Raw genomic sequence first — 26,922 nt, forward strand, 5'->3', positions numbered from 1 at the left:
TTTCCAAATCATGCATCCCAAATATAGACATCTGTAATATCCAGACATCTGTAATTTCCAAGCATCAGAAGTACCCCATCAAATAATCTCACACGTATTTAATTTTCAGACATTTGATTCCAAACATGTGCGCCAAATTAAATGCTACCCAAAAGTTTTCTTAATGTATGAGTGTAACCATTTTATTACTTTGGATAGTATACATATTGTTTTATGAGTATACATGTTAATACCAAATATTTGATATTCGAACGTTCGAGTTTGGAAATGAAGTATAATTAATATATGAAATTTAAATATTTTAAAAGATAAAATTTAATAATTAATTAACTAAATGCTAGAGAACAGTTAAATTTAAGATAAATTAATTTATTGTTAATCAGTTAGTTAATAAAATACAAAACTAAAGAATACCTTTTAACTAAACTTAATTAAATTAATATAAATTAATTAGAATGTTAACCATTAACAATAATAATTTATGTTAAATAGTTTAGATAGCATAAAACATTAATGGTAAAAATATCTAGTTGAAATTTAATTATTATTTAAAATTAATAGTAACAAATAATTGATTTTAATTTATAAATTAATTAAGTTATATCACTATTATTTATTTTCTAAACATAAAAATCTCATACTTTTGCAACGTTGTAGATATTGATAAACTCATGTCAGGTAAGTTTTAAAGTTCCTTAGCTTTGACGATAATATTCCGAATCTTAAAAAGTAAAATTTGTAAAACATAAAATCCCATTAAAAAAATATGTGAAACAATTGTAGCCTAAAGATTATGTTACGAGAAAGAAAATTAGAAAACATACAAAGATAATAAAGAAACAAGAGTAGAAAAGACACGCTCGCCTAAAGCGCCCTTAGGCTTCCTCACAAGAGTATGTACCAAAACATTTACGGGAGCAATGAACGTAACAAAAAGAACTTTCCTATAGCATGTGCAACATGAGGTCTACGTATTTCATAGACATTATAATTGTGAGGTCTACGTATCTTATAAATATTGTGAACATGCGAATACGAGATAGTAACCTACTTACTTTATAGATACGTTAACACGAAATCGTCAAAATCGATAACACACATTTCAGTTACAATTTTAATTCAAATGGTTTGCTTCGGTTCAAGTAACGCATAAACTGATCTGGGTATTGAATTATTGAAGGGGATGAAATGGACCAAACGATTGAGGACAACAATGATAATATTTAAAGTGAAGAGGCCGTATTCTTTTCTTTCAGTGTCTTTTCTGTTATTGCAATCACTTGGTAATCAAGTCTTTTCTGTTTTGGTGCTTGGGACGAGGGCCTTGCTTTTTGCTCATTTTGAGAGTGTCCTTGATTGTTAGCAAAAACTGTTGTTCGAACATTGGGCTGCAACTGAAGTTGGAAGGAAGAAGATGAAAGCAGAAATGTGAAAAGAAAAGTTGTTGTTAATTTAGCTAAAATTACCTGATACCTCAGCACGAAGCTTCTCCCCTCCTCCTCTACAAAACGCAAAGTTTAGTTAGCATCATAGTTAAAACAAATCAGCAGTTATTTTCAAACTGCTCAAGTAACTCATTTGGAAAAGAGAAATCTGTATAAATAGAAAAAGAGATGAACTAGAGACGAAGCATGATGAATGATGTTACCTACCTTTGAACTCTGATCATTTGAATCTCTAATGGCTACTTCTGGCAAAGTGGATGTAGCCATATCCTTTGCCGTATAATTTTGGTGTTCGTCTTCTCCTTTCTTCTTTTTGCTTCGTAATTTGCTGTCTGTGAATTTCGTTTCCCTTAGTTGCATGTTTTCGATATAAAAGAAATAGAAAACTAAAAACAATGTAGGGCAATCCGAAATTGGTCTCGAGAAGAACTTGGGAAATTTCGGAAGGTTAATTAAAATGAATCTTTTTAAAAATAGCAAAATATGGAAACTATTTACCTAATATTACAAAAATTTTCAAATGAACTATAGAAAATTTGATAAATCTTGCTTTACCACGATTAATTCAGCAATCCATACCTAAACCGCATAAGATCCCACATTATTCAAAATCTCTCATTAAAATTCAACAAAATGTTTAAAAATCGTGTATGTATATATATATATATATATATATATATAACAAAGGAATATTACTATATTTATTTATAAAAATTATAAAAAAGAAAAACTAACCCTAAGATTTATTTAATTTATTAATCAAGTTATATGTATGCCAATCAAAATTAAAAGTCCACAACAAACATACATTACTTTTGTAGAATTAACAAAAACTAATTTATATTCATTACATTTTCTTCAAAGCATAAGTGATTTAAGAACTACACCAAACTCCATACTATAACGTTATTTTCAAAACCTAACGGATTAAACGGTATTTTAATAAAAAGAAGACAAGAAAAGATGGATTTTTTAAGAAACAAATTATGTCTTCCGAGAATAGGCCACAGAACCAGAGCTATGTTCACTGAACATTTCTTCACTCATAAGTGACGATGCCGTGAAATCGGAGCCACTGAGCATGGTGGCGATGTGGCTTTTATACGACTCAGTCCGGAGGGAACTCCTTGACGACCTTATCGGCGAAAATGGCTCCTCTGGATAACTCAAATCGGTGTCGGAACAATCCCCATCTGCTTCCTCTTGCAGCTTCAAGATGAACCTTAATTTCTCCTCCACCTCCTTCATTCTCGGCCGATTCTTTGAATGATCGTTGATACATGTTGTCGCCAATTCCAAGTATTGCTTTAAACAATCACATGAAATCTTTCCTTTTAAATTTGGATCGATAATTTCATAAACATTCCCTTTCTCCAAGCATTTCTTAGCCCATAGCGTAAGCTTGAACTTCTCTTCACCGGCAAGCGGGTCTAATGGTTTTCTCCCACAGAGCACTTCGAACAAGATGACCCCAAATGAGAATACGTCGGATTTTTCTGTCACTTTCAGACGGCGATGATATTCCGGGTCTAAATAGCCCCAAGTTCCTTTAACCGCTGTGCTCACTGCCGTGTTCGTTTGCCCCAATTTCGACATCCCGAAATCGGAAACTCTTGCAACCCAATTTTCGTCTAGAAGAATATTTGTAGTCTTAACGTCGCGGTGGATGATAGGTCGATCGAATCCGGTGTGTAGGTAGTCTAAACCACGCGCCGCCCCTACGCAGATTTCTAGGCGCTTCCTCCATGGCAGAAGAGAATTCGAGGTGTCGTAGAGATGATCTTTGAATGTTCCGTTTGGCATAAATTCGTAAACTAGCAACATTTCCTTATTTTCCAAGCAATATCCGATGAGAGATACAAGGTTGAAGTGACGGAGCTCTGATAACAATTCAATCTCTGTTACGAATTCTTGTTCGCCTTGGTTGGATTCTGGGTTCAACCGTTTGATTGCGACGGTAAGATCGTCTTCATCCTCGAAAATTCCTTTGTAAACGGCACCAAATCCTCCGACTCCTATCTCTCTCTCTTTACTAAAGTAATCTGTCGCTTCACAAATCTCTTCGAATGTGAAAATTCGGCACCGTCGTTCCGGCAGCAATTTATCCTCCCTTGTTTTCTTCTTCTTCTTCCTTCTCTTTGTTTTCTTCTTACTCTGTTTCCATATAACTACAAATCCAACGATTGAGAATAATATGGCAAATCCCACGCTACTACACACAGCAGCGATGATCACTGTTGCATTTGAATTTTTGGCTACCGGTTTATCTTCTGGTGCTAGAGCGACCACTGGATTTGGTACTGCAAGATTAGTTCCATTGCTCTGTTTGAACACTTCATATCCATTCAAAATCACATCGAAGCTCTCACTTGGTAAGGGGTGTAAATCGACTAAGATAAATGACTCATTCCCAGCTGCCATTGGTACATTATAATCTTCGTATGAAGGAGTATTGACGGAATCTATATCGACAACAGTGATATTTCGTCTATTGATGAACACTGTGAAAATCCTCTGTTTTCCTAACTCATTCGTATGAATTTGGCAAAAATGGAGTCGTACCAAATAATTGAACCCGACATCGACGGGCAATTGCAAGGATAGATTTTGTTTAGAATTGAGAGTTCGATTCGTACCCAAAATTATAGCGGACTGGTAAACTGAATCTGTGGCTGTGAAGTTTGGAGTGGTCGTTGTGTAGTTTATAGAAATGGAGTAATTGTGTATTTTGAAAGCTCTTTTAGTGGTTACATGAAAATTACTCCCATCCCAAGTTCGATACATACCAGAATCTTGACTCGGAAAGATGTCGTCACCGCCTAGATTTTTCCGATGATAAAGCTCGAGGGCGATGTTGTTTCCAATAATCGGCGTCGTCATTCCCTGTTCCGCAGGAGAGTAGTAGAGGTTTTCCGGCATGGAGACGACTTCTATTCCGTTGATGAAGGCATAAGAATTCGGAGATGGGATGAAGGTAATTTTCAATTTCGGTGCTTCTCCGACGACATGGACACAATATTCTTTTGGGATGACGCTTTTATTGGAGGAATCAGCAACAAGGGCGGCGCTGAAGTTTTTAAGGAGAGTGAAGTGGGCAGCTTGAACAGTGAAGAAGGCGTCGAATCTATGAAATTCGTCGTAATTTTCTGGCAAGAAGTAAAGACGGATGAATTTGGGGCCGGGAGTGACTGGGAAAGAGTAGGTGAAGGGAGAGCGAGATAGGCGTGCAGTTTTGTAGAGAGCTTCGTTGATGGTGTTTGAGATAATGGACTTGACGGTTGACTTGTTGACTGTGTTTGGTGGTTCGGATGGGGAGAATTTTGTATTGACGTCGCCGACCCATTTCCGATCGCCGGTGTCAGTATTGGCTTCGGTACCGCAATCGACAGCGATGTTATCAACAGGGACGTAATAAGAAGTTTGAGAAGCGGAGGGAGGAAGAAGAAGAAGAAGAAGCAGAAGAAGAAGAAGGAAGGAGAAGATGAAGAAGGAAGGAAGGATTTTCATGGGAAACAATTGAAGATTCTTTTTTCCTTTTCTTGTTTTTTAAATAATTTTTTATTTCTTATGCTGATTGAAACGGAGAGTTTTGAAATTGAGATAAAATCTCCAATTTTATTTAATTAACAAAAGAAAGATGATGAAAGAACTTAATGCTTATAACTTTCTTTATAAAAGAAAGCTTGAAAAAGAAAAAGAAAAAAAAAAAAAAAAGATAAAAACACTTCCTTTTCCAAAAGATTAAAAAGATACAAACTTTTTTTTTTTTCTGAATGAATATACACTATCATACAATATTGATATTAATACTAAATATAAATTTGAATGTCTGAAATTATTAATATTTATGTTTGAAAATACAGTATAATTAATGTTTGGAAATTAAATATTTGTGATAAATTAAATAAAATTTAATAATTAATTGACTAAATGGTAGGGAAGAATTATATTTAACATAAATTAATTTATTGTTAATGACTTATTTAGTTAATGAAATAGAAAATTAAAAGAAAACCTTTTAACTAAACTTAACTAAATTAATTACTTAAAATAAATAATTTAATATAAATTAATTAGAATGTTAACCATAAACAATAACAATTTATGTTAAATAGTTTAGATAGTATAAAAAAAATATTGATGGTAAAAATATTTAGTTGAACTTTAATAATTATTTAAAATTAATAGTAAATAAATAATTGATTTTCATATCTCCATTTCACATCTTTTAGACATAAAAATCGTACTTTTACGAGATAATAAATTACTTACTTCATAAACATATTGTGAGATTTCTCTATTATTTCGACACAAAATCCTCAAAGTCGCTAACATTTCAGTCACAATTTTAATTCAAATGGTTTGCTTCGGTTCGAGTAATGCATAAACCGGTTTAGGGTTAGGTAGGTGAGAACTTAATCAAGAATAGAAAGCATTATGTAATTGATTTTGGGTATTGAATTATTGAAGGGGGAAGAAATGGACCCAAATGATTGAGAACAACAATGATAATATTTTACAGTGAAGAAACCATTTTCTTTCCTTTCCTTTTCTTTGTCTTTTCTTAATTTATTGCAATGACTTTGTAATTGGGTCCTTTTACTTTTTAATATTTAATAGACCAAGACTTGTAAGTGAGACTTTTTGGTATTAAAGTTAAAGTTTAAAGTTAGCCTTTGGTGGATGTGACCAATCCTAACATTCCACAAACAAAAACTTCACTATTATTATATCTAAAGTGAATCAATAATTATTATATGTTGCCATGAAAAATGTGATTTATAAGGTCAATATAGTTAAATAATTGAAAGGTTCATATTTCATTCTTTCATTATTTTAAAGGGTTTTTGGTTGGTAGGAATTTAAGTATTGTATATTCCATTTTTATAGTGGATGTCTCGTTTAATCACTGACAAATATTTTATTTATAAAAGTTAAGTTGGTAAACATTATGTTTTAAACTATAAAACCATTTATTTTATCATTAGTCTTATCGATATTTAAAAAAACAATTCAATTTATTTTAGAACGAACAAAAAATAAACGAATAGGTAACTTTTCTTAGTTTGTTTTATATTAGTTTTTGAATATCCAAGATGTCAATCTTTGACTTGATTAAATCATAGGGGTATAGTATACGTTTTATTTGTAATTCAAATATCTAATATCTTGATCGAGAGAAAAAAAAATCAAAACATTTATTAATTTAGGTTTCTTTACAATTTAAAGATATATTGATTGATATAAATACTCTATCAATATGTTCTTAAAATTACAACTTTAAGATCAAGAGGGTTGATGGGAAAAATTATAACATCTCTAATGCTTTAGTCAGAAAGAAGGTTTTGGTTGTAACAAGAGTATTATGGATAATAAAAATGAGCTTACTTCTTTTAAAGTCATCATATATAGTAATGAATTTTGATCTAAGTTGTTCGTATGAAGATTTTCGAGTCATATTAGGTTAATTCTCATATCAAATGTTTCATGACATACATTAGCATGTTCCATATTCATCAAATGAAGAGGTTTGGTCTTGATCTAACCTCGACCCAAATAGACCAGAGCATGCCTCATTCATCAAAATTAAACGTGTTAATATGGACCTCATCCTTGCCCGAGGACGAGAGGCCTAATAGGTCAGTTTGAACCTCAACCGAGACTCCGATGGCAATTTTCCGTCTAATCCAAATCAATCATAACAAATAGTACAAGAAATTAGTTGAGGTCGGGTCGTATTACTAAACCAAAGTTGCTTTTGTGGATTACAAAAGATTTGGACCAAAATTATAATGATTTGTTATCCAAAATTCCCAATAGCTTTCTATTCCCACGAGATGAACGACACAACAACTTTTAAAAGAAATAAAAGCAATATTTCAATACGACATGTCGCATGGAATGTAGGGACACCTCTTGCCTTTTAGTTTTTGCTTTTCCAACTTTCACTACTTTGTTAGTGGAATTGGATATAATAAAAATAAAGTTAAAAAAGTTTTCAATTAATACAACAAATAATTAATTTTAATTATCAAACTTTTCCTATCCTATAATTGTTTTAATTAAAATCTTAAATTATTACAAGTAAATCAATTTAAATTTTTTATTAGGATTACATTACATTTAAAAATTGTTATTACATGTGTGTGTACTTTTTCAAATAATGGATTAATAAAATTACTATTACAATCAATTCACACCCTAAAAATTCATGTTTTAAAATGATAAAATTATTAGTTTAAAGTTTAAATAGGTAGAATTAGAAAGTTTACGAATATAAATTGATATTTTTTTAAAATAAAATATATGTAAAATTAGGAATTTCCTTCTTTGAATCTATTTTGTGTTTAATGAGAAAAAAACATTTTTGATATTTAAATTTTGAGTGTAGTTTCTATTTAGTCTTAAGTTTTAATTTTGGTTTGAATTTATAATTTTATCATTAAGATTTGAATTTCGTTTCAATTTGGTTCTTAGAATTCAATATTTTACATTTTTACCTCAATTTTTTATTAAATACTCACCTACGATCATGGATGTCAATGCATTTTAAATAATTTAAAGTAATTAGGAAGTAAAATTATAAATTTAATTTCGAAAGTGATGAAAAATGATGAATTCTAATTCATTATAATTCGTTTAATCATTCTAAATTTATTAATTAACATACGTTAACACTAAAGGTGAAAAATAAGTATTGAATGAAAAATTAAGATAAAAAAACGCCAAATTAAAATTCAAATGACAATGAAAAATTGTAATATTTTAAAACCTAGAGAACAAATCGAAATCAAACTCAAAACTTAACGATCAAATATGTAACATTAAATAAACATAAACCTAAGAATAAGGGAGCAAAAAGTTACATTTGAGTTGTTAACGTGTCTAAAATAATAGTTACGATAAAGTTTGTACATTGTAACGACTTGCGAAAATTTGTGAGGAAAAATAGATTTGAACAAGAGAAAAGAAGATGAGTGATTTCATTTAGTTCTTATTTCACACAAACAAACAACAAAACACCCAAATACATTGTTAACTTAAACCCACAAACAAACGAACTCCACTTTAAAGAGAAACAAAAAAAAAGAAGAAGAAGAGGGGATTACATGATGACATAGAAACAGCAGAGTCATAGTGATCATATTAATATGGAACTGAAGGGATTATTAGCAAGGTTTAGTTGTGTCGTATCGATTGCACTGTTGTTGATTATTAGCATTACCACCGCATTGACCAAACTGGTTTCCGGGGCCATTGTTACATGGCACGATGTTTGGTTCACCGGTGTTACCTGTCACTGGTTTGGAACCTGGGGGCATGAGAAACCGAGTTATATCATGGTAGATGATCATCTCGGTCGTCGACACACCACCGTACGTGGCGTTGGCCTTCATCAGAACCGAACCTCTGCAGCTGTAGCTGGAACTCAGGATGGTTATCGACATCACCACCACCACCACCATTGTTAATCCACAAAACGAAGAACGGCCACCCATTTTTGGCTCTCTGTTTCTCGATTTGTTCGTCCGTGTAGGGGGAGACTTATAGAAATAATGAGCATAGAAGCAATGGTTTCTGCATTATTGTTGTTTGCTTTTGCCTTTTCTTTTCTTTGGATTTTCTTTTTCTTTTTACGTCAAATATCCCTACCTTGTCAAAGTAAGTTTAACTAAACAATAATGATTATAATTTTCGATCTCTATCCCGATAATTGCTATCCTAACAAATAAATATACGTATATAAAACAATAATATTTTTTTTAGTCTCAATGTTGGAAGGATGTGTTCATTTGATTCATAAATTTAAAAATAAGTTTATTTTAGGGAACTTTTGAATTTGTACGATATACATTACGTTCGAATGTGAAATTTATAATTATTCAATTATAAATTTACAAATTTTTTGATCGGAACTATAGTAAAATAGACTATTAGAAGTGATGCATAATCTATTTTAAAAATAATATAAATTATCTCATGTTTAAGATTTAATTAATAATATTATAAGTATAAATGTAATATAGATAATATAAATCTATACTATAATTTTGATTTCTAATCTCTCCTTAATCAAAGAAATTTAGTAAAATAGTATTTATATTTGTAAGATATATTCACAAACTTCTACTATTTTATTATAAATTTTTCATTAAACACAAATAGTGAAAAACATTATAAAAAAAAAAGTAATATCCAAATTGTCAAATTATTATTTTATTTTATTTTTAAATTCAAATCAAAAGGATAATCGGACAAATTAAATTGCACAAATAAAATTTATCACACCTTTTTATTTTTGAAATTTGAAATTTTGTGAAATTTAGTACAATTTTATGTTTAAACTTAAAAAAAAAATTGGTTTTTGTTTTGATTGTGAAAAAAAAAAGACATAATACCTAAACAAATGTTAGAAAAGGGGAGTTTATACGTAAAAATAGTGAATATTTAGGAGTATTTTCAAAAATATAAAAAAGTGGCAAAATATTTATTCCCTATAAAACAATTCTAAAAACGGAAAAAACTAGAGGCTCATCGTGTAAAATATCAAAAATGTCCCGTCAACCACACCGTCCCTCTAATTTCAACGAATACCATCGTCACATTTCAAGTGCCAACTCCATCAGCCACTTTCACATAGCCAATTCAGACGAAAAGCTTTGGCTTCCAGCAACCAACAACTCCGACGTTCAATTCTAGGCTTCAATAAGTATATATATACCTCCGACGAAAATCACCTTTTGATGATCAAACTTCAATAATCACCTTTGCGTCATTAACTCCTAAGCTCCACAACAAACGCCAAGATCACTTTCGTGCAACGACCAAATTCCAGCTCCAACAAAACACTTACAATTTTTAACTCTAGCAAAAACCACTTTAATAATCAACTTCAACGACCACCTTCAACTTTAGGCACTAACATCACTTCGATTATTGTTAGGCCATAATTGTATAATATGTCCTATTATTAAATTCGTATGAAATGAATGTTAAGTGTTTGGAAAAGTACATATGTAGTTGATATATGCATGGCTCTGATTTTGCTTTTGCTTTTGATTCTCTATTCTTTTTGTTTAAATATACATATATTTTAAGCAAAAGAATATCAACATACATTATATACCCATAAAGGAATTACTTTACACACACAATTCAAATTTTGTTTGAAAATTAAATATAGTGGGAAACGTATAATTGTTACGAAGGGAATATTATCTTTTTAGTTTTCGAGTTTAGAATAATTGAGTGTTCGGTCTCTAAGTTTTTAAAGTAGACATTTTAATAATTGAGATTTTTTTAAGTATATGTACATTTGGTCTCTAAGTTCTTAAAATTTATCCTTTTAGTTTCTAAGTTTTTTTATTTTGAGAAACTAAAGTGGACCCTAACACATAATGCAAAAGTAAATAACTTAATATCCAAAAAATAACAACATAGATTAATTAGTAACCTACTTCAATGCAATTTTCCCTACATTCAAGTTTTGAAATATTGATGTCGATGAAATTTTTGAGGTCTCGATTTTATGAAGATATCGACGGGAACTTGGGGAAACGAAAATTGATGAAAATGGATGGAAATTGTTATAATGAGTTTATGAAACTTTTGATTGTAGTTTACTTAGACTATAATTGACTAGTTTTAATCTATCACTTCTACAAAGTAATATTTAGGTGTCTATTATAAATGTTTGTGTAAATACTAAAAGTAAATGAAAAATAATTACACCATGAAAAAAAATTTAGATATATTTTTTAGATGAAATGTTTTGAAAATTACGAAATTTTAGATGGTAAAAAAAAAAAAGAATTCATATCCATTCAATATTTTACGTGCAAATGATACGATAATTTAATTTAAAAAGTTCGAATAAAGTTAAAAATAAATATAGGTTTACATTATTATATGGCTTTTTTTAAACTCAATTTCTTTAGAAATTAAAGTTTTGAGTTCAACATAATGTTGAAAACTCAACTGTGTTTTAATTTGATACAAAGGTACAAAATTCAAGTTCAATGACATTTTTTTTTTATAACTTAACCTATTCTTTATTTAAAAAAAAAAAAAAAATCATGCCTCCAATATACTTTCAACTTCAAAACAATTTAGTCCTAAGGTTGTAATTGGTAATATATATAACAATCTTGAATGTATATTAAAATTTCAAAACAATCTTGCATACAAAAGGTTCATACTTCATAGATATGTGGGGATATGATTGAGAGATTGAAGGAAGAAGAAAAGAAGATGAGTCATTTCATTTCGTTCATATTATATATCACACAAACAAACAAACAAACAAACAACAACGACCAGCACCAAAATACATAAATAATTATTGAAGGGATTATTATTAGCAAGCTTTGGGGCCTTTGTATGCATTGCATTTCTTTTTATTGCTGGTGCTTCCACTACATCCAGCAAAGCTATTTCCAGCGCCATTACCGCAAGCTACGACGTTTTTGTCATTGGTCTTACCTGTCTTTGCATCGACACCGTTGAACATGAGATACCGATTGATATCAGGGTAGATCAGCAACTCTTCGGTCATCACGACGTCGTACGTGGCGTTGGCCTTGATCAGAACCGAACCTCTGCAGCTGTGGCTGGAACAGAAGATGGTTATCAACATCATCACCACCACCATTGTTAGTCCACTAAACGAAGAACGACTACCCATTTTTGGGGCTCGGTTTCTCGACTTGTTTGTCAGAGTATGGGATTTTGTTGGGGGGAAGAGGAGAGAACTTATAGAATTGAAGAAGCTTGAAGATGGAGGCAGTGGTTCATCTCTCTCACTATTTTCATTATTGGTAATATCTTTTTGCTTTTGCTTTTGATTCTTTTATTCTTTTTTTATTAAATATACCTAAGAAAAGCATATCAATATAATATATTAATCAAAATATTTACCAAATATAAATTTGTAGTTTTCTCATTTACGATAATTTTGACGTATTAATATTAAATATTAAAAAGGCAGAATCTTTTGAAAACATATTTTTTTTTCTCTATTGTCCTTTGATTTTACCTAACCACTAAAGTTGATTATATTTTATTTGATTAAAAAAAGTTTATTTTGATAATGTGTTTTGTAACAGATAATTAATTATTCAAACACTAATTAACCATCATTGTATTAAATGATTTAGTCACAATCCTTCTACTACTACTATCTTAGTTATTATTATGAAAAATTGTACTTTTGATCCCTAAAATTTGGGATCCATGTCTTTTTGGTCCGTAGAGTATCAAAATTATAAGCGTTTTAATCTCTCCCACTTGTAAAATAGTTCTAAATGGTCTTTGGTTTTAACTTCAAGTTAACGGAATGTTTATCAAATTATTTTGTTGTTAAGGGAGGATATTCAGATAATTGTCTTCGTAAAAAAAAATTCTAATTATAATGAAGAAATTCCTACTTTTACAATATTTTTAAGTTTGATGAGAATTTTCTTTGATATATGTTAGATTCGCACATATAAGATGTATTGTTGTTATAATATAATATATCAATGCATTGTTTCACTCACCAACTTTAGATGTTGGTGAAGTTGAGTTGGTATATTATACCAACTCTCCCTCTTTTCTTCGTTTCCAATGGGTCTATTCATCGACCACCATCAACGAATACCATTGTCACACTCCGAGTGTCAACTCCAATGACCACTTTCACACAACCAACTCAAACGAAAAACTTTCTGACAACCAACACTGACGATTAATTCTAGGCTTCAATAACAAACTCCGATAAAAATCACCTTTGATGATCAACTTCAATGGTCACCTTTGCGTGATTTAACTCTAAGCTCCAATCTTTGCGTGATTTAACTCTAAGCTCCAAAACAAACTCCAATATCACTTTTGTGCAATGGCCAACTTCTAGCTTTGACAAACACCTACAATTTTTAAGTACTCTAGCAAAAATCACCTTTAGTAATCAACTTTCATGCCACCTTCAACTTCGGGTACCAACACCACTTTCAATAAAATAACCTTTAGTAACCAATTTGATGGCAACTACCACTAAAAATCAATGCCAACCAATACCGACATTCACCTCAGGCAACCAACAGTAACAAAGGCCACCTCTAACAATCAATTTCAATGGCGATCACATGTGGCGATCAACTCCGATGATCATCTTAGGAAACTAACTTTCAACCACCAATAATTTGTTGTTCATATCGTATCAGCCAACTAGACGACCAATAATATAGTTTAAAAAGGAAAAAAAAAAGACATTTGTTTGGCAAAAATGTGTTTAAATAAAAATGGGAAAGAATATCAATATATATTATATACCATAAAGGAATTACTTTACAGACACATTCAAATTTTGTTTGAAAATATAGTGGGAAACTTATATTTGTTATAAAGGAGAATATTATCTTTTTAGTTTTCGAGTTTGGAAGAATAGTGTATTTGGTCTTTAAATTTTCAAAGTAGACATGTTATAAATATTTAAGTTTTCCTTTAGCATATTTGCATTTGGTCCTTAAGTTTTTAAAATTGATCCTTCTAGTTTCCAAGTTTTTAAGTAGAGGCCGATTGTTATCAACATCATCACCACCACCATTGTTAGTCCACTAAACGAAGAACGACTACCCATTTTTGGCACTCGGTTTCTCGACTTGTTCGTCAGGGTATGGGATTTTGTTGGGGGAGGAGATAACTTATAGAATTGAAGAAGCTTGAAGATGGAGGAAGGAGTTCATCTCTCTCACTATTTGCATTATTATTAATATCTTTTTGCTTTTGCTTTTGATTCTTTTGTTCTTTTTTGTCTCAATGTACATATGTTTTAAGAAAAGCATATCATATCAATATATTATTGTTTGTCAATATGTTTTATAACAGATAATTAGTTATCAAATATTAATTAACCATCATTGTATTAAATTATTTACATCGCAGTCCTACTAATATCATCATCATTATTAGAAAAAAAAATGCACTTCTGATCCCTATAGTTTCAAAAGATAAACACTTCAATCTCTCCAAAATAGCTATAAGACTTTAACTTCGGAGTAAACATAATGCTTACCAAATTTTGTTGCAAAAGGAAGGATCGATGATTTTCTTCGTAAAAAAATCTAATTATGAGGAGGAAATTCCAACTTTTGCAATATTTTTTAAGTTTGAGAACATTCACCCAATTTATAGAAGATTTAGTATTATGATAATATACTATACCAAAGTACTATTGACCCACCAACTTTATACTTTGGTTTTCCATTGTGACAACCACTTTCACATAGCCAACTCTGTGGAAGATTTAAATTGATGTTAAACAATACAATCTGAATATAAATCAATGTTTTATCATTTTTGGGGTGTTGTCTTTCCCTATCATTTTAAAACTTTAAAGTTTCATATTGAGGAAATCTTGCTTTTTGTTTATGGTGGTGAGTTCACATTATATTTCCTTTCTACCTTTCTTCATGCTCACTGTTTCCAAGCTTTTCTCTTTTTCACTTTTCATTTTTTCTCTCAAATCTTGACATAAATACATACATGCATATATGCAAAAAGTCTAAAAAGTACATTATATGTTAAAATGTTAATACTATTTTGATCATAAACGTCTTGATGCTTTCTTAATTATCTAAACTCTCACTAATGTACCTTCAATAAATCTTAAAATTAACCTCCACATTTTTAATGAACATCCTTCATATAAATTGTGAAAATATACAAACAAGAAGATAAACTCAATAATTAACTAAGAAGCAACCACCTGTGTGAGATTAAATTAAAAATGCAGTGAAAACACATGAAATAGAATAAGACCAAAAGAGAAGAAGTATTAAAAACCCAAACCAAAAGAAACATTCTCTTAAAAGAAAACAGAATATTATCCAAAGCAGTTGACATGTGGAGGGAAGAAGAGCGATTAAATGGTATGAAAGGAAAGCATATTTGAATTCAGTAAAGACCACACCAAATGTCGCACAAAACTTTAAAAGATTAAAGCTTAGGGTGGGCCAACATTACGTTTTTCTTTTACTTTAGCCACTTTCGAGACTTTTAACGCATTTTAATGGGAATGTTAGAATCAAACAAACAATACCCTCACACATACACACATCATACAATAATTGAATGATTAAAAACATTTTAAACACAAACTTAAAAGCAAAAGCACAGCACCCAAATTAGGAATAAAGTTGCCTATTAATGGTTTAGTTTGTTCTCTATAGTTGTCGATGAGGTCATTGCAAGTGAACTCATAAGGTGCTTGAAGTTTCATTTTTCTAGTGGGATCTAATACTACATAGGCACAAGGAGTGGAGTATATTCAAGGACATAGGTGTAACGTCTTTGAAGGTAGTTTTCCTCTGGGGCTCTTATTTCTGGATACAAATAGAGATTATTGATTTCGAGGATCAAGGCCAAATAGAGGGAAAAGTTCTTCCCATCCTTGCCAGCTTAAGGCAGGTTCCTTGAACAGACTGAAAGTGTAGGAAATTAGAGGTTTGATGGGTTTGTAAAGAAGAGAAACGCGACTCATGATTAATCAGACATGGTTAACAAATACATGGTTAATTATGTCTAAATTGACATGAAATAAACACAAAAGTAAAGGAAAGCGGAACCACGATATTTATAGTTATTAACAAAGATGTTAAATCTAGGGAACGAATTGAATCCAAAGGGGGATTAAAAAAGAATAGCACTACTCAAAGAAATTAAGATCAGAGAGCCGATTGAGAGGTCTAGGAGTATAGACGATGATACAACAATCCATTAATATAAAACCAACTACTCCAATTCGAATGTAGTTTCCCCAAGTCAAAATTTGAACAAATTTAGAGGATTGAGTAGAAAAATGAGACATCCTATAATTTATCCAGAAAGGTAGGTCAGACTTTTTAACTTTCAGATAAACAAAAATCCACTCTTCAACGAATTGCCAAACCTTGCATAGCCTGTGATCCATCCTCAACTATTTTGTTTGCTCGAATCGTGCCAATGACATTCGCAATATTCCCCTGTAAAAGCACCAACAACAGTTTTGTTCAAGCCAGAAAACCACAAGGAGGGGCACAGCACTAACTAATATTGTTCTTGCTAAAGGAAAATTTGGTATCCAATCTTGGGATTAATGACTGAATTTTGTAGTAGCCTACTAAACAGGAAATGTTAAACATGCAGAGGAAGCTTAACAACTAATGATATATTAGCTTTGTATTATGAGAAACAAAATAGATAATTTACCCTCCATGTAGTTAGCTTTGTCCTAAGTGTTTCCCACTGATGCTGCCCAAAAACACGGTCAGTACAGCGGCTGCACATGAACATCAAAAGAGTTATTATATTAGTACAGAATAAGCTATGCCTAACCAAAAAAGTGTAATGTGGCGGTCTAGATAGAGAATAGCACAAACCTCACAATCACAACTTCGTTCATTTGGTCCATTTTGCAGTCAATCAATTTGGACGTAATGGCCTTCACGACCCACAGTTCGACCTCATCATCGTTGATCTGAAGCACAAGTAACACCCACATTAAAAAAAAGAAAACACAGAAAGAAAAGCATGTAAAACGGAAGTTCCTTTTTACCTGAAGAGTGTCCTTGATGAGAGCATATGGTATACGGGCAGATTCATTTGAGCCAAGATCTACCAATGATAATAACCTCATCTTTGCAATGCAATCTTCATGGACGAGACCTACACCAGATCCAGGAATACATCCAGAGTATGAGTTATAAATTTAGCTCTAATTAGTAATTATTAAAGTTATTACTAAAGTGGAGAATTTTACCATAGCTTTTCAATAAAGAAGAATTTGCAGCTTGAAATTCCATGTAAGCATCCAATCTCTGGGTCAAAAAAATCTTCAGAAGCTGATAAACCAATGAATATTTGGCATCCTTCTCCAGTTGCCCTACAGCAGGCATGTCCAACAAATCACACTGCAAACATAAAGAACAGTTTGTAGCTAATAAGTCGATAATATAGGCTAAAGATCAAATTTGAAACATAAACTACCAACTAAACCCTCCTGTAAAATCTTCTCTTATAAGTCAACCAGTAGTCCATAGAAATGAAAAAAATTTAAAAAATAGAAACAAAAATGTACCCTAAAAGTTACACCTAATCCGAAAAACTTTTTTCAGAAAAAAATATTCTCAGTTTTGTTAAACTGGAAATGACCATCAGAATTAACTAGAGTACCATTAACGAAAAATCGGACAAGAATTTCCAATCTCACAAACATCTTCCCAACTATCCAATTATATCTTCATCTCTGCCAGGGTTAACATCACGTTGATGTCACCATTTTATACTACTCTACAAGTTCCCAAAATCACCCATTTCCTCTGTCAGCCAAAATTCTCAAAGAATCAGATTCTCCTCCCAAAGCTTCTTCCACATTGATATCCATTCAGCTCAAAAACAGCAAAAAGAATGGAGTTTCCACATGCACCGTTGTTAATCAATCTAGAAGACTAGACGTTAATGCAAGTTGCTCCTTCCTTCCTCAGATTTTCCAATCTACAGAATGAGGCAGGGATTTCCGGCTAGAGTCAATCCTAGATAGGGAATACTTGAGAGTAAAACACAGATGCCATGCAAGGGTTCTTCTGGGTTCATAATGGATACCAGATAAAACCAATAGAAGAATTAGGCCTATCAACTTCAAGCCCTGACACTATTTCAAGGTGCTAGGTAGAAAGCTAATGTAGCAGAGCTGTCTTAAAAATTTACCGACAGAAGAATTGTGTCCTAAATTCCTAGTAGTGAATCTGAGCCAAGAATGAATTGGGACAAAATAACCAGTTTTTGCCAAGTATATCTTCAACCAAAAAGTCAAAGGTTTGGATCTACACCTCTATATCAAACTCACAAAATGTATTAAGTTGTTTAAACCATGGTAAAAATTGCTTTCAAAATATTATTCACTACAAATGACACTACCTTAAACATGTTTGGTGCCTTCACAAATTCAACAATTGCGTGAACAGCTTCTTCCTTTGCTTCACTCAAGGTACTTGCATCTTCACCCGAGAATGTGGCCAAATATTTGGTAAGGAACTTGAAATAATCATTTGCAGAACTGAAATCAAGAAGAAGTTGGCAATCACATATTAGGTTATAACAAGGAGTAAGAGTACTCAAAAAAAGGTGTAGGAGGTAAAGTTAAGTGCAAGTAAAAATGTAATATGGATAACTAAGAAGAATTATTTAGTGACATAATTCATTCTGTAATACCTCTTACTTTCTTTCAAAACATTAGAGATGGCGAGGAAAAGTTCTCTCTGCTCTACAATCCCAATATTCCACTCTCTCAAGAAACTCTCGATTTTTTTCAATGTTGGAATTATATGTTCAGGGGCCTTCCCCTTAAAAGCCAAATCCAGGGCCTTCATGTAAACATGGAACCGGCTATATGGATTCTCAAGCAGGTTGTACAGATTGAACAAGCTGTAAAAGAGAAAGACTTGAGGAAAAGAAAAAAGAGTCAAAACCATGATACAAAATACACAAACTTAGCTTGCATTACATCTTTAAACGAAGTGCAGGCTTGTCATTTGGTTGTTGGCAGATCTTAGCAGATATAAGCTTTGCCATTTCAAGTGATTCGTCTGGACTTCCAGCTTTTGTTACAAGATTACAGATAATGGTGAATACACACTCAAGATCTGTCCAACAAGAAAAGAACTGCGTTAGTGACATGGATGAAACATTTTCTTTCTCCTCCACTTTCTTTTTCACAAAAGATCTATTTGTTTCAATGCTGACATCTCTAACATTCCACTTGAAATACGTATGCAACGATAACAACCAAAAAAAAAAAAAAAAAAAGCAACCTTAACAACCTTCACTCCGTCACAATTTCAACTCTTGAAGACAAAATACAGAGAAAAGGGTCATGTAGATTCATTCCCAGTTTCCAATTTCAAACTATATTTACCTTTTTCAGACACTTTTGAAAATATCAAGTCAGCAGAAGTAAGCATTAGAGATGCCAAATCCAACCATCTTCCCATAACCATACATTCTTGGGCTTCAACGCAGAGTCTATTAACTTGTGGCTCAGCAGTCTAAAAAGAAAAAAAAAACGTCAAAAAATAAGCCACAGAACTAACAAATAAGATCCTCAACTCAACTAATTTGTTCTGAACAAATAAAAATACACAAAAACTCTAATCGCGAACCCATTTTAAAGTAGCAAGATTATGTAAATTATACTAACGAACTAATATCCTCTCAGTACTCAATAACCACCGGCCAATTAGCAGAAATGCCTATTGATCAAATAAAGCATGCAGATGTGCAAGCAGAAAAATTAGTAAAAAGGAATATAAAATTAGGAACCTCGGGACCGGCGTCAGCCCAAGCAAGTTCAGAGGCAAAACGAACGACGGTGAGGGCCGCATCTTCCTCGGAGGTTTGGACGACGGTGGCCATTGTGGAACCTCTCCCTAACTTCTTTCTTCCTATCGTCTACACTCGAGGCTGCGAAAAACCCTAGTTTTTGCTTATCGCGTGAACTCAACGCTCTTTTAATTATAAACTCTCTTTATTTTCTTTTATATTCCATATTTATATTTCTGATATATCTTAAAAAATTTAATAATATAACTTCAAAAATATTACCAACATTTTTATAATAATATAATTATATCATTTATAGATCACTTTATATAAACTTTGTTATATTTATAATTGTTTTAAAATGTTGTTATACGTTTAATTATTGTTTTTAAAATTATTATTCATAATTATCTATTATAAATATCTTATTAGCTAATTATACCGATGGTAATTAATGAACAATTTTATATTACAAATTAAGTTTAAAACGTTAAATTAAAATAAACTAAAAAAAAGACCCATATGAGTTACAAAAGAATTATCACTGTCCCAGACCTTCTCAAGTGAGGCTAGAACGACCTCCACCCATTTGTCATGGCTAATATTGGTCGAGGTCCACTTAGTAATGTAATGAGCCACATCGTTTGAAGACCTTGAAATGTAAGATACACCATATGCATTGCTTCAGTGGATGAGATTCTTATTTTTTGTGGTAATAACTAATAGGGACTTACTAAAGTACTCTTTTTGTAGACTTGTAAATGTTAGTGAATCAGTCTCTAACCTCGAATAGGATTGTAAATTTATATGAATACATACTTGAAATCCTAATAACAAAGCTTGAGCTTCAACCGCTAACACATTCAACTTATGGACATAGTTTTAAATTTTTTTGACATTTTTTACATTTACATTGGTCGGACAATGGAATCGACATTTTCTTTGTGTTGTGAAAAAGTCTATAAATGTAATAAAATATCACTAATTTTTAATAAAATATAAATAATAAATATTCTAAAAACATAACATATTCCTTTATATGTTTAAACAATCTATTTAAAAAGATTTATCGTAGGTTTGACTGCGATGGATTAAAATAGATTACCATAAGTGTTTTTGGCTATTTTAATTTATTAAATAAATCGTTATATTTTACTATATTTTAAAATATTTTTGAAATTTTATCGTTTAAATTAATAAATTTCCATTTTATTATTTTATTTTTCGTTTTCCTTGCTTCATTTTCTTAATACATATATTTCGAGACACAAGATTGATCTAAGTGTTATTATTGTTGGTTGTTGTAAAGATTTATTAAAATTATTGATGAAACTTATTTGAAAAAAATTATTGATAGAAACTAACTTCTTGGTTCTTTTCTTTTGGAAAGGTATGAGTAATTGTGCAGATTGGAATAGCAATTCCTAATTCAATAATATACATCGTCACATTATTAGCGGATAATGAAAAAAACTGACATCCTAACATGGTGATAAAACTGTCAAAATTAGATAATCATAAGAAAAATATTTGAGTGCATCTAGAATTGTACTCCTCTGTCAAAATTAGACAAACAAAATAATTTATTTTGAAGTGTAACTTTTATCAAGTGAAAGTTAGAATTAGTGATGGGATTCTAAAAGTTCAGATTTTAGTTCTCATGGTTTGATGAATTTTCGTTAATAGTCTCTATAGTTTGATAAAAGAATATCTCCGGCTCTCTGATAATGCTAGCCTTACACACTTGGCAGACTATCCTGTCTTCCATGCGCCCTTCTAAGCCTGGTCCTTTCTTCGTCGTTCTTCAAAATATTCTTTTATCAAACACTATTTATCAAACTATAAGAACGACATTCTTACTTTGTTCGAACTATTTGAACTTAACGTATTAAAACTGTCCGGTAATTATAATCAATAAGCATTTATTACTAAACAGTCGAAGTGAGTAACTAAATGGAAGGACCAGATGAGTTCAAATGGATAAAAGATGATGATATCATTAAACCTTTAACATATGTGCAGGCAATATACACACTTTCTGAATACAGAGGAAACAAGTTGAGTAAGAAGAAAGTGAATTCATTTCCAATGCTCTTTCCTCAAAGCGGACTGTTATTTCCTACAAAAGCATTAAAATTCTGGTGAATATTTCTATTCAAATGTCAATGTTCTTCAACCTCCAACACCTACTTGTTCTTCCAAGCAAAGCTTTCAAATTAATTCATGTAGAGACAGAGAACAAATCAAAGAAGTTACCTCTAGCTTTCAATTGTAGGTGTGTGACTTGAATGAGATATCTATCAAATGTGTATCCTCAAAATATCTACTTGTTGTCGCAAAAATTCCTAGAGACAAAGGAGAAAGAATTAAAAATCCCATAAATCCAATTTATCCAACCAAACAAAGAAATAGCATACAGATGCAAAGGGAAACAGGATGTTTTGCTTTTATTTTTGAATAAAGCACCAAAACTTTTATTTTTCTTGATGTTTAATGAGCCAGCCAATACATTATTGATTTATTTTGACCTTACAATGCAGTCGACATTTTTGTCGATTTGTATGGAAATTGTCAGAAATATCACTCAAAGGTTTTCATCTTTCACAACGAACGCTAAAGCTCTTTTGGAGAACTCGTTGAAATAGTTTTCCTCAATCCCTCTACATCGAGATCAACCACAAGATTCGAATAATAATTTAACTTCTTTTTATCATACATCAAAAGACTTTTTTGGGCATTCTCAGTAGAATCAAGATGAACACCGAGATTGTATGTCTTTCGCAAATCTTGTTATACCATCCCATACAATCTTTTCCTTTTCCACATTATTTGAAATTCCAAATGGATTTATGAATTTCTCGATCATAGTATGGTTTTTGTTTCAGTGAAAAAGTTATTTTTGGAAAAATTAAGTAGGATTTGAAAATTTAAGTTTTTGTTTAAATCATGGGGCCAATTTCAGCCGGTAAGGACAGAGAAAAACAATTTCAACAAGTTCTCCAAAAGAGAGCTAGTTAAGAAAGATGAAAACTTTTTGAGGTTACTTCCGACAAGTTCCCATTTTATGGATCATATAGAAGGCATACGAAACTGTTCTCCAAAGATCAAATAACTAACCTTGCTTCTGACTAAAATGATGCTTTGCTACGATGGTGTTTTAATCTTTGAGATCTCTATCAATAGCTTGTTTAGAGCTTGAGGCTTTGAGAAGAAAGGGGAATGATCTGCCCCTTTTAGCCGAAACACCTGTTGTGGGGGGCTTTTGTTTATCATACTGTCTTGTAATGTGATGGGAATGGCATTGTCTTCTGGAGTTTCGATGTAAAACCGTCTGACTGATCCATATTTCAAATCGGAAAGGCACAGTTTTTCCAAAATAGGCGCAAATGGTATTGGTCTCATTGATACAGATGCCAGAGCAACATCCTGGACCATATAAAACAAGTAGTAATGAGCAAGTAAGAAACGAATGAGTCAGAAAAACACGAACAACGGATTAAGGTACTATCCGTCCTATCAACAGCAACAGTTATTAAAACACTATACAGATGATTGTCCAGTAAAGATTATAAAGTTATTGATATCAAAATCTTTTTAACAAAGAAAAAACCAATGTCATCATTTACATCAACTTTAAAAAATCTGATTCTCTGAATCTTTCTAAAACGGAAACAAAGCTTTGTGCATGTCATTAACAATCATCATTCTTTGCAAGATAAAAAATATAATATAATATAAAGACACCAATCATCATAATCACATACATGATTGATCACATATGAACTTTATTTTGGGCGATTAGACTCCAATATTCCATCAGACACGTTTACATTTCAACAAAAGAATTTCCTTGGAAATCCCATAAGCTTCTTTTTAGTTTAGCCAAAACCATACTTCTTCAATATTTAAAATTTTCAGGGAAAGAATTAGAATAGAACTCCACAAACCGAGATATTAGAAAACATGATGATGAATAAATTGCTGAGAAAAATAGCATTACCTTGGCAGGACTTTGATTGAAAAATAAGTCCCGCAACAGTGATTTTTCTAAGTTGATAGCAGTTGGAGGATGGCTGTTCCCATTTGCGTATGAAAATGTCTGAGCCTGCTGCATTAGATCATCTGCACCAGCCTGCAGTAGGCAAACAAGACACCATTCACATGCCTCTCAACTACAAGGTTAAGGGAAAAACACAATGTTCTTTCAAAAAATTTTAGAATATGCTCTTAGAAAGGGCAAAATTCCTCGGAATCTAGATCCAGGAATATATGTGCTCTTAAGTAGTATGTTTTGGTCAATCATTTGAATTTCCAAAGTCTGCAACCAACTAAAGGCTCACGAGGAGGGGAAAGTGGGGATAATTGGAAAAGATGCAGCCCGTGAGTAAACCAGCAACTTGCTCCAAAAAAAGCATAAGAAAATTGCCAAAACGAGTTCTGTGCATTCTTTGAAAGAAAGAGTCCATGGGCTCTTAAATTTGAACGTACGACACAATTCAAACACATAGGCAATGCTTTCCAAAACGAGCAACTTCAGAATCTGTATCTCAGAAGCACAAATTAAACAACAGATTAGCAAGGATACCTGCTGGGAGAACATGTCTAAAGTGTTCTGTCCATTAGTCAACATTGCTGCAGCAATAAATATGGCTTTTGCAATCCTAAAAGGAAATAACTCCATTGCATAAGCTATACATGCACCGCCAAAATCATGGCCCACCAAGATAACCTGCGCGAATAGAGAAGGATGTTCCAAAACGTGAATAAGGAAAGAACAAGTATATCAAGATTTCATTTCAATTTTGAGTGGACATTGATGTTGAGAATGGCATGTCTAACTCAAAGTTGGACAAGAAGGAAACAAGAAGTAAATTACTCCATAATTACTCATTAACAGGCATCCAACTTTGTTACATAATCAATCTTTTCATCCAACTTTACGAGACATTTCTAGGACACGGTATAAGTTAGAATTTTAACTTCTCAGTTCATCATCTACAAGCATCAAAAACATTAAATAAAACTGAAAAAGAAACTGATCAATAAGTTTAAGGACCTTTTCTCCCTCAGCAAGCTTTTCAAGGAAATCAGTAAGGGGCTGCACGTATTGCGAAAGACTAGTGATGCAATTTGGATCAAACGAATGAACTCCTGAACCAGTTAAATCTATTGCAGTAGCTTTGTAACCCCCTTCTTCTAAAAGTGCTATGGTTTTGTACCAACACCATGCACCAAAGCCACCACCATGAACAAGAACAAAATGATTTGTTTCTATATCCTCAGGTTTAACATTCTGCATGGAGAGGGGAGAAACCGTCAAAAGAAATGAAATCAACCAATTTGAAAAATCAAGATATTAAAAGGTTTCGATTCCCCCAAAAACTTATATATTTAATATTATATCACTTAAAACTCCCCTCACTCACCAAAAATTCCTAAACTAACATGGCTAAACTAACCTGACTATGTCTTAAATTATGTTAACTACAAAGTTTAAGTTGATAAGTGAAAGTAAATTTAATAAAAGATACAAAGTTCAAGATACTACACGGATTGTGTAATAAAAAGAGTCTTCAACTACCTTTACAGCATGTGATCGAGGGAAAAGCTTTCACTATCTCTTAAACTGGAAAAGCTCATAAATGGAAAAAAGTAAAGTAGTTAAGTGATCAAAACTAAAACACCAGTAATTGGTTAGTAGATGAATTACTATTATTTCCCAAACACCACTACCCAATGCGCAAATTTCCCATCATCAACTCAAAAACCATTAAACCCATTTTGAAATGCAGAGGCTCCATCAAATAAAGAACTAAAAAACCAGAAAAAGAGAACCCAAAAAAAAAAAGGAGTTAAATGTGTATAATAAAACCAAGACCTCGCTAACAAGCTGATGGGGTTGAAGCAGGGGATCGGTAAGAGACCGAGCACGGGAACTCGAACTCCGCGGCAAGACGTTACTATTCTTCGACCCAGATTTTGGGTATCGAAGCGAAGTGGTCCGATCAAAAGGGTCGCGGGCGTTATGCTGTTGGTGCTGTTGAAATAGAATCGCGGCGGCAAGAACCTGCTCTCGAGTCAGAGCAGCATCGGGTTTGTCCTTCCTCGAAGAACGAACTCGGGTCCATCTTTTACTGGAATTGTTAGGCAAAGTTGGGCTGGGAAGGCGCTTGGTGGGTTTTTTCTTTATCGATTTGGGTGCGAGACAAGCACATAAATTACCCATTTTGGGATCATAAAGTGGGAAAACGAAGAAAGGGAAGTTAGGGGCAGTGTGTTTTTACCTTGATGATGAAAAAGAAAAACAGTGTAAGAGAGAGGGAAAATGGAGAATGAAGAAAGGAAGAAGAGTATAATGGGTGGGAATTTGGGTTATGGAGGAAAGGGGAGAAATTTATAGTTTTTTCTCTAATAATGAAGTCACCATATCGGCCTACCGGAGATGACTGAGATTCAAGTCTATGTCTTTTTCCACTCAAATAAAATATTCTTCTTTTTTTCTTTTTAATTTCTTTTTAAAAAAATAAAATGTTATATTGCAATTTAGTTAAATTATAAATTATTTTAATTATAGAGAATAAATATTTGTTTTATTTGTTTTGCAAAATCTATCAAATTTGACACATTTTAGTTTTATATAAATAGTTTTAATTGTTTATACTTTTAATAAATTATGTCAAGATAATAAAATGAAAATATTTTGGAATTAAAAAGTCAAATCAAATCTAAATCTTTTTCTCCAAGTTTCCAAGTGCTTTTTATTTCCTTTTTTTGGGTGGAAATCCACATCACAAAAGTTGAGAAGAAAATCAAATGAGAGAAATTAGAGCAACATTATTAAAATGCTTTATTCACAAGTTTAATTTTACTGAATTTAATATTGATAAAAAGTGATTTCAATAGATTTTTTTAAAAAACTTGGCTATAAAAAATAATAATTTTATATTTTTCAACATCTCTATTATTTATATTTACATTATTCACATTTTGTTTAATATAATACTCATACTAAACTCTTCTATTTCATTGTTTACCTTAAATAAATAATTAATATATACATATACACACACAAAATATATATATATATATATATATATATATATATATATATATAGATATATTCTTTCATTCTTTATAACCTAAT

The 26,922-nt window shown here is 31.8% G+C and overlaps 3 protein-coding genes across 4 annotated transcripts; all 3 read right to left on the reverse strand.

Moving 5' to 3' along the window:
* Positions 1-2,230: 2,230 nt before the first annotated feature.
* On the reverse strand, positions 2,231-5,068 carry LOC103498540 (receptor-like protein kinase FERONIA). Its single transcript, XM_008461170.3, has one exon. It carries the CDS (start codon positions 4,950-4,952, stop codon positions 2,430-2,432), a length of 2,523 nt encoding a protein of 840 aa, XP_008459392.1. The 5' UTR covers positions 4,953-5,068; the 3' UTR covers positions 2,231-2,429.
* An 11,109-nt stretch (positions 5,069-16,177) lies between these two features.
* LOC103498537 (uncharacterized) lies at positions 16,178-19,980 on the reverse strand. The gene is made up of 10 exons (XM_008461167.3): positions 19,779-19,980; positions 19,375-19,504; positions 18,964-19,102; positions 18,672-18,884; positions 18,378-18,516; positions 17,221-17,371; positions 17,017-17,126; positions 16,841-16,938; positions 16,671-16,740; positions 16,178-16,444 (listed from the first exon to the last, which is right to left on the reverse strand). The coding sequence occupies exons 1-10, from the start codon at positions 19,869-19,871 to the stop codon at positions 16,355-16,357; spliced, it is 1,233 nt and encodes a 410-aa protein (XP_008459389.2). The 5' UTR covers positions 19,872-19,980; the 3' UTR covers positions 16,178-16,354.
* A 1,767-nt stretch (positions 19,981-21,747) lies between these two features.
* Positions 21,748-26,191, reverse strand: LOC103498536 (putative methylesterase 11, chloroplastic). 2 transcript variants are annotated; one of them, XR_539621.3, is made up of 7 exons: positions 25,657-26,191; positions 24,835-25,071; positions 24,364-24,507; positions 23,779-23,910; positions 22,896-23,204; positions 22,035-22,123; positions 21,748-21,897 (listed from the first exon to the last, which is right to left on the reverse strand). XR_539621.3 is itself a non-coding variant. In XM_008461165.3 (6 exons), exons 1-5 carry the CDS (start codon positions 26,002-26,004, stop codon positions 22,923-22,925), a joined length of 1,143 nt encoding a protein of 380 aa, XP_008459387.1. In that variant the 5' UTR covers positions 26,005-26,168; the 3' UTR covers positions 21,748-22,123; positions 22,896-22,922. The 2 variants fall into 2 exon arrangements, 1 of the variants encoding a protein (XP_008459387.1); XM_008461165.3 differs by having other exon boundaries at positions 21,748-22,123; positions 25,657-26,168.
* Positions 26,192-26,922: the final 731 nt, after the last annotated feature.

The sequence above is a fragment of the Cucumis melo genome, chromosome 9, assembly GCF_025177605.1.
Source record: "Cucumis melo cultivar AY chromosome 9, USDA_Cmelo_AY_1.0, whole genome shotgun sequence".
Classification (NCBI taxonomy): Eukaryota; Viridiplantae; Streptophyta; class Magnoliopsida; order Cucurbitales; family Cucurbitaceae; genus Cucumis; species Cucumis melo.

Excerpts from the sequence above, each read along its gene's own strand:
- LOC103498540 (XM_008461170.3), bottom strand. The coding sequence starts at position 4,952 with ATGAAAATCCTTCCTTCCTTCTTCATCTTCTCCTTCCTTCTTCTTCTT.
- LOC103498537 (XM_008461167.3), bottom strand. The coding sequence starts at position 19,871 with ATGGCCACCGTCGTCCAAACCTCCGAGGAAGATGCGGCCCTCACCGTC. Across the intron at positions 19,505-19,778 it reads GGGCTGACGCCGGTCCCGAG|ACTGCTGAGCCACAAGTTAA; the intron begins GTTCCTAATTTT and ends TTTTCTTTTTAG. Across the intron at positions 16,445-16,670 it reads CAAAGCTAACTACATGGAGG|GGGAATATTGCGAATGTCAT; the intron begins GTAAATTATCTA and ends GTGCTTTTACAG.
- LOC103498536 (XM_008461165.3), bottom strand. The coding sequence starts at position 26,004 with ATGGGTAATTTATGTGCTTGTCTCGCACCCAAATCGATAAAGAAAAAA. Across the intron at positions 25,072-25,656 it reads CCCATCAGCTTGTTAGCGAG|AATGTTAAACCTGAGGATAT; the intron begins GTCTTGGTTTTA and ends CTCTCCATGCAG. Across the intron at positions 23,911-24,363 it reads TAGACATGTTCTCCCAGCAG|GCTGGTGCAGATGATCTAAT; the intron begins GTATCCTTGCTA and ends TGCCTACTGCAG.